The following is a 14,547-nucleotide window of genomic DNA, read 5'->3' on the forward strand; positions in this document are numbered from 1 at the left end:
AGTTCGCTTTGATTTGCTGACGCTCCTCGCTCTTTGCTTCCTTGCCCTCCCTCTTCCTCTTCCTCATCCTCCTCCTCCTCCTCCTCCTCTTGTCACTCCGCTGTCGGCTGTAGAGAAACACGCGTCTTACCCACCCGGCCCCGGACCCACGCGGACACAACAGCCGTAAGTAAAGGTGTTTGGCCCGGCACGGATGACCCAAAAGCCCTCGCGGACACGCACGCGAAACGACGTGCGTGGAAATGCGCTGTTATTGACGCAAATCCCCGTGACGCCGACTGTATTAGCCCCGCGATGCTAAAGGCTAGCGCAGGTTGTTAGCCCGGCTGCTGCTGCTAGAGCTACACACACCGCTCCGCCGCTGGACACGCTCTGCCCCGGCGTGGATTTAACGGGAGACGCTTCAGAATTTTTGCGTCGTGTTTTGTTCACATCTCGCGCCTCCAGAGTCTTTTTTTTTTTTTTTTTTTATCAGAAGCATTTCATCCGGCCGTCCTCAGCCGCTTGTTCGTGACAGAAGGACCTTGAGCGTGATGTGCAGAACCTGTCCCTTTAGGAGGAGTCAGATCATTATGAAGTCATTGTTTGATTGACTTCCTGCTTTTATATGAAGGAATTGGTCAGGTCGTAAATGCTCAAACACTTTCTTACAACGAATAGCCAATGTATAAAATCAAATTGTAGATGGGACAATTCCTGACAGCTCTTGGGTAATTTATAGCATGGATGAAAGAAGTGTTTTCAGACCAAAACTGTTTTTAAAAAAAAAGAAAAACTGATATTCATACAATGTAATAATATATCATTTTACTATAACAAAAAATCCATTCTCCTTTTTTTCCCCATCTTTAAACCAACCTATGTAATATTTAGGCTGTGCAGTTCAAATGTACATTAAGTGGAAACATATGTGAAATGTAATAGAAGTCAAATCTAAATCTAGCCTGTGTTCATATTTAATAATAAATAAGAGATTTTGATTCGGCTGCAGCGCCAGAAGGGAGGGGAATCTGTGATCTGTGAAGTGTTTCACTCCTTGCTCTCCTTTGCTCCATTTTACAAAAGTTGTGGACCACACCTTTTTAAGTGCGACAGTAAACCAAGGTGAGTCGAGTGTTTGTGCATGCTTATTATTTATGTTTGTTTCATTGTTTATTTCCGAAGATTTCCACCAGGTTGGTGTTCAAACAATATGTTACACAGTATATTTCCAGCTACATAATGCACACATGTTTTTTATAATAAAAGAACACTTTCTACAAAATACTTTTTTACTAACCTGGAGGCAAATTTGATGTTTTGTGAACATGAATCTCACAAACCCATGTTCATACTAGCATGACTTCTTTCCACTAATTGTTATTTGAATAAAGTGCTGTGTGAACCATTTATACACTTGTCTTTCTTCATCTGGATTTGGATTGATATGTTCTAAGAAGTTCAATCTAAATCTCTTGAACTACGATTTAAAACATTGCAAGAATCACCACATCATTTTCAAAAGCTTCCATTGTCATTGACAGATGGATTTTCCTAATGTAGTTTTTATATATCTGATGGATATCTAAGCATCCTAATTTGTTTGTTCTGACTTATTTATCTTGTGTGACTCAGCAAAGTTCTGCTTCGACCTACAGATTGTTGACAATGTCCAAGAAGCTCAGTCTCGGCTCGATGGATCAAGCCGAGCTCGAGGAGGCCTCCTGCTTCGCTCCGTCTGCGAAGGGAGCTCAGGAGAAGTCTAACTGTGGGCAAAAAAATGAAGACACCTCATCATCTCCAGAGAGCCTACACAGCGAGGGGAACGGCGGCTCAAAAACACGCCGGCGAAGAAAACGCACATCCAACGCGGAAAGTGGCCCCGTGGTTAAAGTCAACAAAACAAAAAACGAAGTCGCAACCCAGGGTGGCCACACGCTTCGATCCTGCCCAGGTTTGGCTGAGCTGCAGTCGGAATGTACCAATATCTGGTTCGAACGGAGCCTGTATGAGAGGGCAGAAAGCCGGTATCAGTGTTGGCTGGCCACTTTACCCTCTCCGTCCGCGCCGACACAAAATCCTCCTCCCGCTGCCTCAAATGTGGCCCCCATTCCCACATCTTCATGCCACCACAACGAGCAGGTCGCTTGCCATCACGTAGTCCAGTCAGTGTGGGTCAACAAAAGCGCCTTCGATCAAGCGGAACGCCGTTTTGTCGAGACCGCACAGCCTTCGGTCCCGAACTCGCTCAACATCCCGTCTCCAACCGATCGCACCGCGATGTCCGTGACGCCCGACGAGGGATACCAGTCCCTCGCGCCGACCCCGGCCGCCCCCGTTGTCCCGCAAGACGACGACGCTGCGCCCGCGCGACAGCCGATTAACGGGCTGCCGCGTGTCCCGGTGGAGCTGCTCCGAGACGTTTGGCTGGAGAAACCGCAGTACGACCGCGCCGAAGCTGCCTTCTATCAAAACCAGTGCAGCAACAATTCGACCAAGAGATCCGCCTGTCCCTCCACCGGTAGAGGCAGCGACCACCCGCAAAGTCTTGTCGAGGAGGAGGAGGAGGAGGAGGAGGAGGAGGAGGAGGAGGAGGAGGAGGAAGAAGAGGAGCTGGCTGTGATGGAGCAGAAACATGCAGTCTCGCAGTGTAAAGCGGAGGTTTTCCACGCACTACACCCGATTCAAGAGGAAGAGGAGCCCGCTGAAGTCTCCGACAAGGAGGAGGCGCCGGTGTCGGGCGTGTGTCACTTCCTTCATCCGGACAGCGAGCGGTTGTGGCTGGACAGGTGTCGATACGATGCAGCCGAGGCGCGGTTCTACAGTATCCGCAAAGAACAAGTCGGGGAGACAAAGAGCGTCCGACCTGATACGGAGGTCTCGCCTGTCGCCCCCACAACCCCGCAGAAGTATGGCAACACTCAGAAAGCGGAGCTGCTCTTGCTATATTTTCCATTTTCAATTCATTGCATTTTCAAGTGACATGTTTTTTATTTTTTTTATTTTTTGTTCACCCTACAAAAATACAGTTTAGTCAATAATGTTACTTTTTTGTTCTCATTTGATTTTTAAATATACATTCTTTTTAATGTCTCTTTTCATTGTGTCATCCCTGTTTTTATTTCAAGTAATTTCAAGCATTTGTTTGTGGTGCCTGCTGCCTCCCATATTCACAGAGCATTTGTGGCTAGATTTGTTCAAATGTTTTAACTTGCTGCATTTGTTGTTCTCATTTCAGAACCATGAGCGCTCTGGACTTCCTGGCCAAGGAGAAAATCTGGTTCGATAAACCTCGCTACGATGAAGCGGAGCGTCTGTTCTATGAGCGGATGAGCGGCACCTCGAGTACATCTCAAAGCACAGGAGTAAGGACGGCTCTGTACTGCTGTTTGTATTTTGCACTATTCGGCCTGGATGAGACCGAAATGCTGTTTTAGTTTGCTGACAAATATTTATTGCTCCCAAAATGATTATTAAAGATGGGGCATACTTTTTGTTTTGTTTCTTCAAAGGATCCTGGTTCCAACTCTATTTTAAAAGACATCGCTAGAGCCAGGGAGAACATCCAGAAGTCTTTAGCCGGAGTAAGTATAATGACTTTTATAATACTCCTTTTATGTGTTGAGATTTATGAACTGTTGAAAAATTTTATCATAATGTAGTTGTAACTAGAATCGTAGCCAAAAAGACACAAACCTGACATGTCCATCCCCAGCTGCAGCTTTCGTACGAGCCATTTTTGTGCTTTGGCCCTCAAGTGTCCCGTTTCTTCTGGCTCCTCCCGTTACTGTAACCCCGCCCTCTTTCCCTCAGCTGAAGAACGCACTGAGTCAGCCTTTCCCGAAGCACGAGCAGTCACAGCTCGTAAGTGCTGTACCACAGTTTGCCCCTGCAGTCGTTTTAACCATGCTGATGTCACTACAGCATGTCAATTAAATATTCATTAACCACGCTTTCTGTTGACGAGCTTTTTGACATGGTTTTGTTGTTGTTTGTATAACCATTATTGGCATGTTGTTTAGGCTTTTATGTTTATTAAAAAAAGCCGTTACTAACAACTTTTTATATGCCTAGTCAACCAAATAAAAGTTCAAATATGGTGGCTCCTAATATAGAGAATATTTAATGTACCGGTATGTGTGAAAATTAGGATTTTTTAAATTCTTATTTTTATTTTATAATGCCACTCTTTGTTGTAAATGGGTCTTTTCACATGTGTCTTCGAGTCTGGACAGTCCAGATAAAGATTATAAAACACGACAATTAAGTTGTACAGTCAACTACTATAAATGAGTCATACCGTATTTTCTGGACTATAAGTCTCACTGGAGTTTAAGTCGCACCAGCCAAAAAATGCATATCAGAAGAAGAAAAAAACATTTAAGTTGCACTGGAGTATGAAATGCGTTTTCAAGTGTGAAAATAACAAATAATATCACATACGTCGCTCCGGAGTAAAAGTATAAGTAAATATAAATCGCACCCCGGCCCAAATTATGAAAAAAGACTTATAGTCCGGAAAGTACGGTAATCGTTACAGCACTGACGCAAAAACTTGCCTTTTTATAAATACTAACACATTTTTTTGCAGAGTACAAGTACCAACAGCAATAACCCAACAGATCAGAGTGAAGTTAACGCTCGTATCAAAAACCTGGAGCACGAGAACCGCAGCCTATACAAAGGTACGCCGGTTTGTTGGATTTGTGCATATTAACATGTCCTCAAGGCGTCAAATAGTTTTAAATAGTTTGAATAGTTACAATGCTGTGATGTTTTGCCAGTGGTGGAAGACCTTCGAGCAGCACTTTCCAAACTGGAGTGTCGAGTAGCAGTTCTCGAGAAATCGCCTGCACCTGTCGCTCCAGCTCCCTCTATTCCTGTCCCCTACACAAATGTGAGCGTAGCCAAGCAATTTTAATGGAAGCGAATTGGGATACATTTTATTTAATTTAATTTGTTCTGTTCTGCTTTTATTCAGGGCACTACTGTTGAGCAGAAGAGCGGCGGCGTTGACGAGCAAGAGGAAGACGACGACGACGACCTTGACCTCTTCGGAAGTGACGAAGATGAAGAGGCAGATCGAATCAAAGAGCAGAGGTTAAAGGAATACGCGGAGAGGAAAGCAAAGAAACCCGCCCTTATTGCAAAGTCTTCGATCATGCTCGATGTCAAACCTGTACGTACGATTGATAGTACTGCTTCCCTCCCGGCGTCCTGTTTGCTGACTAAAATTGTCGTTGTCTGTTTTAGTGGGATGACGAAACTGACATGACAAAACTGGAAGAGTGTGTGCGCTCTGTGCAAGCGGACGGCCTTTTATGGGGTTCGTCCAAGCTGGTTCCTGTCGGTTACGGCATCAAGAAGCTCCAAATCGCTTGTGTGGTGGAGGACGATAAGGTCGGAACGGACTTGCTGGAGGAGGAAATTACCAAATTTGAAGATTTCGTAAGTGTTGTGCGCCAACTAGTTTAATTAAAAAGAAAAAAAAGTTAAATATCGTATTCAAATGAACCAGGTCAATTTGCCTTTTGCTTGTAGTAATAAATGTCGATATTGTGTTTTTCAGGTCCAGAGTGTTGATGTTGCAGCTTTCAACAAGATCTGAAAATTGCCTTTTTTTCTTTTACGTCATGCCTTGTTTATGTTCTATTGTGTTAACTGTTAACAAAAATAAAACTCTATTGCACTGTTGTTGGATCAGTTTGGTGAATAGTAAGCATTTTTCTGTCCTTTTTTAAAAAAATTATTAGGAGACTACAGTGTTTAAGAGGTGATGTGAGACTAAGCTAAGTGTGCAATGCCATGCTGTGGAACATTCCAGGCAAAACTAGATTAATCATGAAGATCTCCCACCCAAAAAGTTACATAGTTGTTATATGGCGGTGTGTTCCAAGTGTTGCATTACCACCAGACTTTATTCTTTAGACTTCATTTTTTAGAGTCCACAGTGCACCTTTTAAAATAAATTCATAGCTCAAGTTGCTCAAAATGGCTTCTAACTATAAAGTATTAACTAAAGAAAATAGAATGTTGGCTGAAAGATTTATGTTCCATGTTCTTGCTAATTTGACTCTCAAATTCTTCTTTTGTGTCCCCCTCATGCCTCTCCCCCCCTCGATTTATAGCATAATGGTGGCTATGTCGGTGTAATCCCTCATTCGTCCAGGCGTGTTCCATAGTAGAAAAAGCTTCAGTTGTAGTCATCTGGACTCAGTTAGAAAAAATAGACGTTTCGACTCTCATCCAAGAGTCATTGTCAATAAAAGAATTTATGTTGTTGTTGTTGTTGTTGTTTTATGGCGGTTGGCATCCAAGTGTTGCATTACCGCCAGACTTTATTCCTCAGACTCTGTCGTAGTCCGTAAAAGTACTCCTTCCATTGCTTTGGTGTTACAAAGCCCATGAGGTCATGATATGTCTTTGTGACTAGAATAGTTGTTGTTGTTTCAGAGACCAACCGGGAATAAAGTCTGGCGGTAATGCAACACTTGGATGCCAACCGCCATAAAACAACAACAACAACAACAACAACAACAACCGGCTTTATTCCAGGGAGACTCTTCTTCATCTTCCTCTCCTTCTTTGACGTTCGGTGCTTCCACCGTACAACGTTAGGCTTCATTCTATAGGCTTTAGATCGAGAACTCCGATATTAATACTGTTCTGTGATAAGACCCGCCTGAAGTAGAAAGAGTTGTTTGTTTCAACAGAAACTCCTTGTATCTACCGAGCTAGCCTATTCAGAATTTTAATGGCCTATTAGAATCCTCTTTGTCTTTGTGAGACCCTGGCTCAACCACCCTGAGAACCTGATTAGCAGAGATGAGATGAGAGTCGAAACGTCTATTTTTTCTAACTGAGTCCAGATGACTACAACTGAAGCTTTTTCTACTATAATGGTGGCTACTAGTGTTTGTGAGCATTTGCATTTTAAAGGAGGTGGTGTCGGTCCAGCCCTCTCTGTAGTGAGCCCATTGAACACTCACAAAGCCATTGTACTCAGACTTAACCTTTGCCATTATCTGTCTGGTCAAAACAAAGTTGAGGCGCGTCACTTCTTGGAACACTGGATGTATAAACGTTTTTTAATGTATTTATTTCATAATTATTTATGTGTGAATAAATATAGATTTCTGTGTGAATAAATATAGATTTCTATTTGAATAAATCAAACGTTAATTTTATGGATCCGTGAAATCAAATTAATAAATTCAACGTATTCGCCGTACTACTTCCTGTTTCACCGCGACACGTGATCCCGCGCGTGTCCAATCACGTTGCAGATCGGCGCAGCTCGTAATTTTGAACAGACGGAGTCGAGTGGTTTGTGCGTCGCTTCTCAAAAGCACGAAGAAGGGACCATTATGTGCTTCGGACCCCCGCTCGGCTGCTCTACGCTGATGTTTTGACCACATTACGGCTAAATGCGTTTAGATTGTTTGGTTTGGTTCACTAAAGATGAGTTCGCACGTTGTAACTCCGGGACCTTATCGAGCCACGAAGCTGGTAAGTTGCACAGACTCCAACGAGCTCAGATTACGGGCTCCTCAACCTAATATAAAGTCAATTTTATGTACAATTACTCTATATTATATCATGTCAGCTGTGCGTGGGTTGAACGTGCGCAAGGCTATTGTTTTCAACTTTGTGATTGGATGTGAAGTCTGCCTTGTGTGTTATTTTGTTTGTTTTTTTTAGGCAAATTCCATCTATTTGTTCTCATTCTTTACATTTGGCACGTTTTATTACTGATGTCAACCCCAACAGTATTTATTAGTTTCTGCTTTGTTGTGGTTTTAGTGGTAAATTCCCTCTATTTGTTCATTCTTTGCACTCTTTAGACATTGTATTGTTTATATCCACCACAGCAGACAATTTGAAATGGTTAGTTTAGTTGGTTATTTGATTTGAGTGTCTTCTGAAACTGTGAACTCACTGTTGTCTCCTTCTGTTTGCACATCCTAGTGGAATGAGGTGACTCGTCTCTTCCGAGCTGGAATGCCACTAAAGAAACACAGGCACAATTTCAGACATCATACTTCATGCTTCACTGCCTCTGCGGCTGTGGAATGGCTGCACCAACTGCTGCGCAACAACAGCAACTTTGGTCCCGATGTGACCCGACAACAGACGGTGCAGCTTTTGAAGAAGTTTCTGAAGAACCATGTGATCGAAGATGTGAAAGGTCGCTGGGGGACAGAGGATCTGGAGGACAACAATGGTCTTTACAGGTAAAAAAGAAATAAAAGGATAATCTGGGATGCATACTGTGAAGTCCTGTCTAATCCAATCAATCTAAAATGATATGCGTGATTACAGATTCCCTACAACTTCGACCCTGAAGCCAATTCCATGTCCATCGCAAACCCCGGGATCAGCCCCTGGGTCAGTGAAGAAAAAGCACTCGTTCAGAGACAAAGACGTATTCAAGTTTAGAACGATCAAAAAGCATGAGAAAGATGCACAGACGCAGGTAAAACAATGCTGTCAATCTCAACATTGTATTGCTATTTCACTGAAACCTGATGATAAGAAAGTGCACACAATCTCTCGTTTTGAAGCTAACACATTGAACTCTTTATTATATTTCTTTCAGGCAAATATGGACCCTGCTTTCTACACAGAAGAGGATGGAGCCGAGTGCACATCACAGAGGCGCGAGCTGACTGTGGACGATGAGCGTGTGATCTGGAAAGATATCACTCTGACCCAGTAACGCTGCATTATAAAATCTCTTATAAAAGTAAGTACAGGTCGTGATATTTATCTATTTTTTCTGTTCTCTAGTTTACAGAGGATTCTGGGCACAGCATCACTTGATCAGGTTTTGGATTACCGCTCTGTAAATCCGCAAAACATCATCCACAACATGACCAAAGTCAACAAACACGGAGTGGTTACACTGGACGACAAGACGAGTATGTCTAATCCGTGTACTTTAATCGGAGCAAACGTGTCTTGTATTCCATCTTAATTGTTTCTTTGTATTTTATTTATGTAGATGATCTGCCACATTGGGTTTTGTCTGCTATGAAAAGCTTGGCTAATTGTAAGAAGTGTTCATTACTTACTCGTTTAGTTTTACACAAGCTTCTGTGGTGATGTATTGTGTCTTGTCTTTACAGGGCCAAAGTACGACAGTGCACAGCCGTCCTACCCTGGCTTTGAGAGAGATGTCTTTAAAACGGTGTCTGACTACTTCTACAGTCTTTCACAACCATTGCTCACATTCGAGCTGTATGAGTTGTTTATCAATGTTTTGGGTAAGTGGACTATTTATTGCTTTCTAATGAATTGCTCTTTTTCAAACGTTGAGATTGCTTTGTTTTCCATGTTACTTATATCCTTTTGTGTACTGATTTGTTCGAAGTATATTTAAACCGCTAACAGAGGTTGTGGTTCCCGTTATTGGTGGATTCCTAACAAAATTAGTAGCTTTTTGTGCTGTGTGTTTTGGCGTTTGCTTGTCAAGTGTCTGTGCAGCCTATTGTTTATGACTGTGAAGTTTGCACTAACTAAACCTTCTCCCTCCCCAACCCTGTCTGCTTGCATTCACACCCGCCTGCTGCGTTTCCTCCTGCCTCCTCCTGTCTGCATCCACTCTGTGTCTCTAGTGTTTTGCGGTTATGTTGCGGCACCTTCTACTCAGCAACTTGGGAAACGGAAGAAGCTTGACTTCCCATCTCTGCCTCCTCCGGCCAAGGCTTCGTTTCTGTCCACAGAGTGTCTCCTCCTGTCGCTGCTCAGGCAAGGAGGATGTGATGAGACGGAGTCCCCAATGAGAGAGGTGCTTGGGATGAAGCTACAGAGCCAATACTCTGCCTTTAATGGCATTGCTGGAGGTGTGGGTGATGCGCCGTTAGGGGGAAGCTGCACAAACCTGAGCACTACAAGTTATTTAAGACCCCGAACACGAAGTTGCTCCTTGGAGACTATTTTGGATGACTCTTTGAGTCAGAAAAACCTTTTTAAATCTAGTGACAATCTGGAATTGTCTGTCTCAAATACAAAGAATGAAAGTTCTTCTCTTACAACACCCAATAGTTACTTTACATGCAACTCTACTCCTAGTACCTCTGGGTGTGCCCCGGAAGTACGTTCCCGAAAAAGACTGTCCCTGGCTTCTATGAAAGGACTTAGATCAGCTCAGAAGATGCGTCACTTGAGGCCTCACAGTGTTGGAAGTTGCTTGGATATTGTTGTAGAAACTAGAGAGGAGGAAGCTAAAGAGAGCAGGTTTTCAACACGAGCCGCCAGCTGTCTCGACGTGAACACTCCAGCTGCCCAGCCACCCCCCTTCTTGCCCTCCGGTCCCGCTTTCCCCTCTTCTGCTCTTGCCAAAGCCCATGGGTCCTCTGCAATAGGACCTCGACCTGCCTCCAGCACCTCCAATCTGCTGACCCCTCGAGCTCCCACTGTCACGCGCCGCTGCATCAGCTCACTGGACGTGTCCAAGCACCCTCAGTCACTGTTCAAACAACATTTCCCTCAGCCCAAACCTCAGAACAGTAAGACCTCTCCTTTATCTGTCTTTGCTTGTGCTCCAGTTTGTCTAATCATACTAACAGCGTCTAACATCTAACCATAGACCGCAGTCTCATGTTGAGTTGTAACTGCATCAAGAGTGCTCACAAAGCTCTCACAAATGGGCTACATTTAGATAAAATTTAGTCAAAACATTGCTGAGTCTAGATGTAGATGTAGATGTCCTTTTTATAGAATTAGAATATGATTATTGATGAGAATATTGTGTGTCAGACATTTTCTTCACTTTAGAAACCAACTAAATTCTCCTGACCATGTATCACTTGCAGATTAATTCATACTTTCATTCATCAGTCATGAATGTGATCATGGTGCAAGTAATAACCTGCTCGTTACCTCTTAAGTGCCCTGTCACGTCTCATTATTTGACCCTGTTCATGTAGGCCTTCTACAGCCTCAGTGTGAACGCGTCGCCATCGAAGCCCTGCAGCTGTGCACGCTCCTGCTTCCGCCCTCGTCCCGCCGAAAACTACAGCTACTGATGAGAATGATGTCACGGATCAGCCAAAATGTGGACATGCCCCGCCTCCACCCAGCCATCGGCACTCGCACACTGGTGAGGACAAACAAAACCCCCCACTCAATGCACCTTACGGACGTGGTTAAAAGCTCCTCCTTCCGTTCTTCTAGATGGTCCACACTTTCTCGGCCTGTGTACTGGGAAGTGCCGAGGAATGCGACCTGGACGAGCTTTTGGCGACCAGATTGATGTCGTTTTTTATGGACCACCAGCAGAGCATTCTGTCTGTCCCGGAGTACTTGCTGACGGCTATTGGGGACCACATCCGGTATCTACGCGCCGTGCAGGTACATTCCAAACACACGCGGAAATCGAAGGGTTTATCCGTGCCTCGATATGGAATAAAAACGTAATAGGGGGCTGGATTTATGAATATATTTCTGTGACACTAAATAACATCAGTAAGTGCACATATTTCCCCCAATAAAACACAACGTTTTAGCAGTTCAGTTTGATTTTCACTGCACTGTTGACCAAAAAGTAAAGTTTTCTATATTTTAGATAGGCTTGAATGTCTGCCATGTCCTGGTCATGGACTGTTTTTTTGTTGTTTCGATTTGTTTTTATCGTAAATAAAACTATTTCATGTCCATTTGACCAAAACATCAAATGGAGGAATGTCTGCAAATCATCTCGGGAGGAAAACCTGAGAAACTCTCTTGTGCCGTTTACATTTTTAAAACAGCATTGTACAAAGGACCTGGAGCAAGTGACTGAGCAAGAATCTGCCAAAACGCCTCTAAACTGAACTTACAGTTATGGCATCATTTAACGATCTCACAGAACCCAGAGAAGACGATTGTACTGGTAATACGCGAATAATGCTGTGATACTGCATTCACTCGTGTCTTCTCAGGTCCCAGTCGGCCCCGCGGGTGATGCCGGAGGCGAGGAGATGGAGGAGGTCTGTGCCCCTCTGCCCATTTACGCCTTCTGCCGTCAGATCAGCGGCGCCGAGTTCGAACAGCAGAAGATCGAGTCCTTGCAGCAGGCCATGGAGGAGCTACTGGAGACACTGCTGACCGACCAAAACATAAGCGAGAAGGACCGGCGGAAAAAACTGAAACAGGTGAAAAGATAAATGGGTCAAACCGCAGGGATAATTTTAATGCTTTAGTTGCAATAGAGAGTCAGGTGCAACTGTTTGGTGCTTTGTATTATCCAGCGTATGTGATCGTTTGGCGACATCAAGTGGTGACATTGAAGATTGCAGTTAGGGCTGCGCGACGTCACGATATTTGCCAAACTATAAAAATACTTATTCAATCTAAATTAGAATAGATATAGATTTTATTTTGACAGTTTGACCAATACATGAAGATGAACATATTTGTTTTAATGTCTCTGAAATTATTGTGTCAAAAGTATATTCAAATTGCAATAATATTGATATCACAGACCGTACTTAAGTGCCTTTATCGTAGTCCTTTTCAGTATCGTGACCTCATTGAAATTAGCTTTCTTTACTCAACATGCAAACACCCAAAACAACCTCACGTGTAGTACAAAGATCCAGTTTGATTTTTTTTAACTAGCTTGCTTGATGATGATTGTAAGCACTGGAGCAAGCTTATGACTGAATTCCTCGATTCAGTTAATTTTAAATATTAAATGTGTTTTTCAATGATCATCGCAAGATTTAAAAGAAAAGCAGAAGGGATAAGTTACATAGTGCACCTTTTTAACCCATTACAAAACAAATATAAAGCTGAGATAATGTGTTAAACGTCTTAGATAATGTGTTAAAAGTATTAGTTAATGTGTTTTAAAGCCTTAATGTGTTAAAAGTCTTAATGAAAAGTCTTATTTACTGTGTTAAAAGCCTTCGTTAATGTGTTAAGTCTTATTTATTGTGTTTAAAAGCCTTAGTTAATGTGTTAAAAGCCTTCGTTAATGTGTTGTTTGTTTTCAGTTTCAGAAGCAGTATCCCGACATCTACAGTCGCCGTGTTCCTTCCACAGAGAAGAACAAGCCAAAAATCAAACCTCCTCTCCTGAACATCAAGAAGACCAAAGTTTTTAGTATCAGGAATTAAATGTTTTTTATTGTAGAGGGATGAAGTTTGACTAAAGATCCAGTTGTTGTTGTTTTTATTGTACATTAGGGCTTTGTGTAAATGTACCACTAGTTCACATTTAAACTGTATTTGGTACATTTGGGACGTCGGCGTCGTTTGAAAAACTGAATATGCAATATTTTTTGTTCTGGACTATTTTAATTTATCAAATGACATTGGGAGATTCTAATGGTTTAAGCTTAATTATTCAGATGTTGTTACTGTAGTGTAATTACCTGTTTTCTTAGAAGGCTTTTATTGTTTTGTCATTAATTCCTGTAAAATGTTTTTTGCACTATTTAGTCATTCCGTGTAAGACTGTTGTTCTGAAAACGTTTTATTTATAATTATTTAAAAGAGCTTTTTGTTTTACACTCCTGAATATAGTTATACATATATAGGTATAAAAAATCATACTAGATGCTCTGTCAAATCATTTAGGTAATTGCTTTTAAAGTTTTTTCCTGTTTGATCCTTAACTTAATACTTTCTTGTACATGAAGTACGGTATTTGTCTTTCTATTTTTACCTCAATTTAAGCTTGTGTTACATGCTCGTACTAACAGTATTTTGGCATTTTTCTTCAGACATAATTTACATTTTTTACTATGCAACGTACTGGGAAATAAATCTGATTAGTAATGTCAACAGAACTTTGGTATTTTTATTTTATCATTAAAAAAAGGTGCTCTTAATTAGGCCCGGGGGCTAAATCCGGCCCTCAAGTGATGAATGTGGCCCTTGATTCATCTTACATATAAAAATAAATACATTTGGTTTACTGGTTTAATCCTGGGTTAGCACTAGTCTAGATTGGGTTTGGTCTTGGTTTAGTCCTTGTTTAATTTGTCTTTAGACCTATTTTGATTCTGGTTTAGTCCTGGTACAGACCTGGGGCCTCCATTTATAAAGGAGTGCGGAAGTCTGTACATTTTCACGCCACGTATTTTTTTTAATAGCTCACGCTCCTTGTGTGTAAAAATGCATATGCACATTTTGGGCTTCGTTTTGTGCATACCGGGCTTTATAAATGAGGCCCCTGGTCCAGACCTGGTTGGTACGAGTCTAGTCCTAGTTTAATTCTTGTTCAAATCTATCGGTAGTTATTTCATTGTAATAACTCTTAACTTAATTTATTGAAACGGTGTTGGGGATCTGTTGTGCGACCCAAACCTTTGTGACAGTGACATATTGTGCACCTCTGGCCCAATGGCCTTGGCCCTCCAAAAAATCTGGCCCACAGGAAAATTTAATTGAATATCCCTGTCTTAGAGGTCTTTGAAATGTTAATTGCATTTATTTGATCACAGGTGTTTTTATTGCAAAGAAAGTACCTCACAAACACAGATCTGACCTGTAACTCGACCCGGTGACATCGCCTGCTCGTCTCCATAGATTTTTAATACCATATTGTGTTTATTCCACACAAAACAGTACAAACTCC

At 42.2% G+C, this 14,547-nt stretch overlaps 3 protein-coding genes across 7 annotated transcripts; all 3 read left to right on the forward strand.

Annotated features, from left to right (window-relative positions):
* Positions 1-69: 69 nt before the first annotated feature.
* On the forward strand, positions 70-5,673 carry LOC140353776 (elongation factor 1-delta-like). Of its 2 annotated transcripts, XM_072438510.1 has the most exons (9): positions 70-165; positions 3,218-3,344; positions 3,492-3,563; positions 3,793-3,843; positions 4,571-4,664; positions 4,764-4,876; positions 4,961-5,158; positions 5,233-5,427; positions 5,549-5,673. In XM_072438510.1, exons 2-9 carry the CDS (start codon positions 3,222-3,224, stop codon positions 5,585-5,587), a joined length of 885 nt encoding a protein of 294 aa, XP_072294611.1. In that variant the 5' UTR covers positions 70-165; positions 3,218-3,221; the 3' UTR covers positions 5,588-5,673. The 2 variants fall into 2 exon arrangements, with proteins under 2 accessions (XP_072294611.1, XP_072294612.1); XM_072438511.1 differs by lacking the exon at positions 3,793-3,843.
* On the forward strand, positions 1,440-2,988 carry LOC140353775 (uncharacterized). Of its 3 annotated transcripts, none has more exons than XM_072438508.1 (2): positions 1,440-2,529; positions 2,560-2,988. In XM_072438508.1, the coding sequence occupies exons 1-2, from the start codon at positions 1,648-1,650 to the stop codon at positions 2,959-2,961; spliced, it is 1,284 nt and encodes a 427-aa protein (XP_072294609.1). In that variant the 5' UTR covers positions 1,440-1,647; the 3' UTR covers positions 2,962-2,988. The 3 variants fall into 3 exon arrangements, with proteins under 3 accessions (XP_072294609.1, XP_072294610.1, XP_072294608.1); XM_072438509.1 differs by having other exon boundaries at positions 2,563-2,988; XM_072438507.1 differs by having other exon boundaries at positions 1,441-2,988.
* Positions 5,674-7,300: 1,627 nt separating the features above from the next.
* Positions 7,301-13,708, forward strand: depdc1a (DEP domain containing 1a). 2 transcript variants are annotated; one of them, XM_072437971.1, is made up of 12 exons: positions 7,301-7,488; positions 7,948-8,213; positions 8,302-8,455; positions 8,579-8,694; positions 8,770-8,900; positions 8,984-9,031; positions 9,108-9,245; positions 9,597-10,490; positions 10,911-11,083; positions 11,158-11,334; positions 11,904-12,116; positions 12,960-13,706. In XM_072437971.1, the coding sequence occupies exons 1-12, from the start codon at positions 7,441-7,443 to the stop codon at positions 13,080-13,082; spliced, it is 2,481 nt and encodes an 826-aa protein (XP_072294072.1). In that variant the 5' UTR covers positions 7,301-7,440; the 3' UTR covers positions 13,083-13,706. The 2 variants fall into 2 exon arrangements, with proteins under 2 accessions (XP_072294072.1, XP_072294073.1); XM_072437972.1 differs by lacking the exon at positions 9,597-10,490 and having other exon boundaries at positions 12,960-13,708.
* Positions 13,709-14,547: the final 839 nt, after the last annotated feature.

The sequence above is a fragment of the Eucyclogobius newberryi genome, unplaced genomic scaffold, assembly GCF_026437365.1.
Source record: "Eucyclogobius newberryi isolate DKJ021-1_F unplaced genomic scaffold, fEucNew1.0.hap1 SCAF_9, whole genome shotgun sequence".
Lineage (NCBI taxonomy): Eukaryota > Metazoa > Chordata > Actinopteri > Gobiiformes > Gobiidae > Eucyclogobius > Eucyclogobius newberryi.

Excerpts from the sequence above, each read along its gene's own strand:
- LOC140353775 (XM_072438507.1), top strand. The coding sequence starts at position 1,648 with ATGTCCAAGAAGCTCAGTCTCGGCTCGATGGATCAAGCCGAGCTCGAG.
- LOC140353776 (XM_072438510.1), top strand. The coding sequence starts at position 3,222 with ATGAGCGCTCTGGACTTCCTGGCCAAGGAGAAAATCTGGTTCGATAAA. Across the intron at positions 3,345-3,491 it reads GTACATCTCAAAGCACAGGA|GATCCTGGTTCCAACTCTAT; the intron begins GTAAGGACGGCT and ends GTTTCTTCAAAG. Across the intron at positions 3,564-3,792 it reads TCCAGAAGTCTTTAGCCGGA|CTGAAGAACGCACTGAGTCA; the intron begins GTAAGTATAATG and ends TCTTTCCCTCAG.
- depdc1a (XM_072437971.1), top strand. The coding sequence starts at position 7,441 with ATGAGTTCGCACGTTGTAACTCCGGGACCTTATCGAGCCACGAAGCTG. Across the intron at positions 8,901-8,983 it reads TACACTGGACGACAAGACGA|ATGATCTGCCACATTGGGTT; the intron begins GTATGTCTAATC and ends TTATTTATGTAG. Across the intron at positions 9,032-9,107 it reads TATGAAAAGCTTGGCTAATT|GGCCAAAGTACGACAGTGCA; the intron begins GTAAGAAGTGTT and ends TTGTCTTTACAG.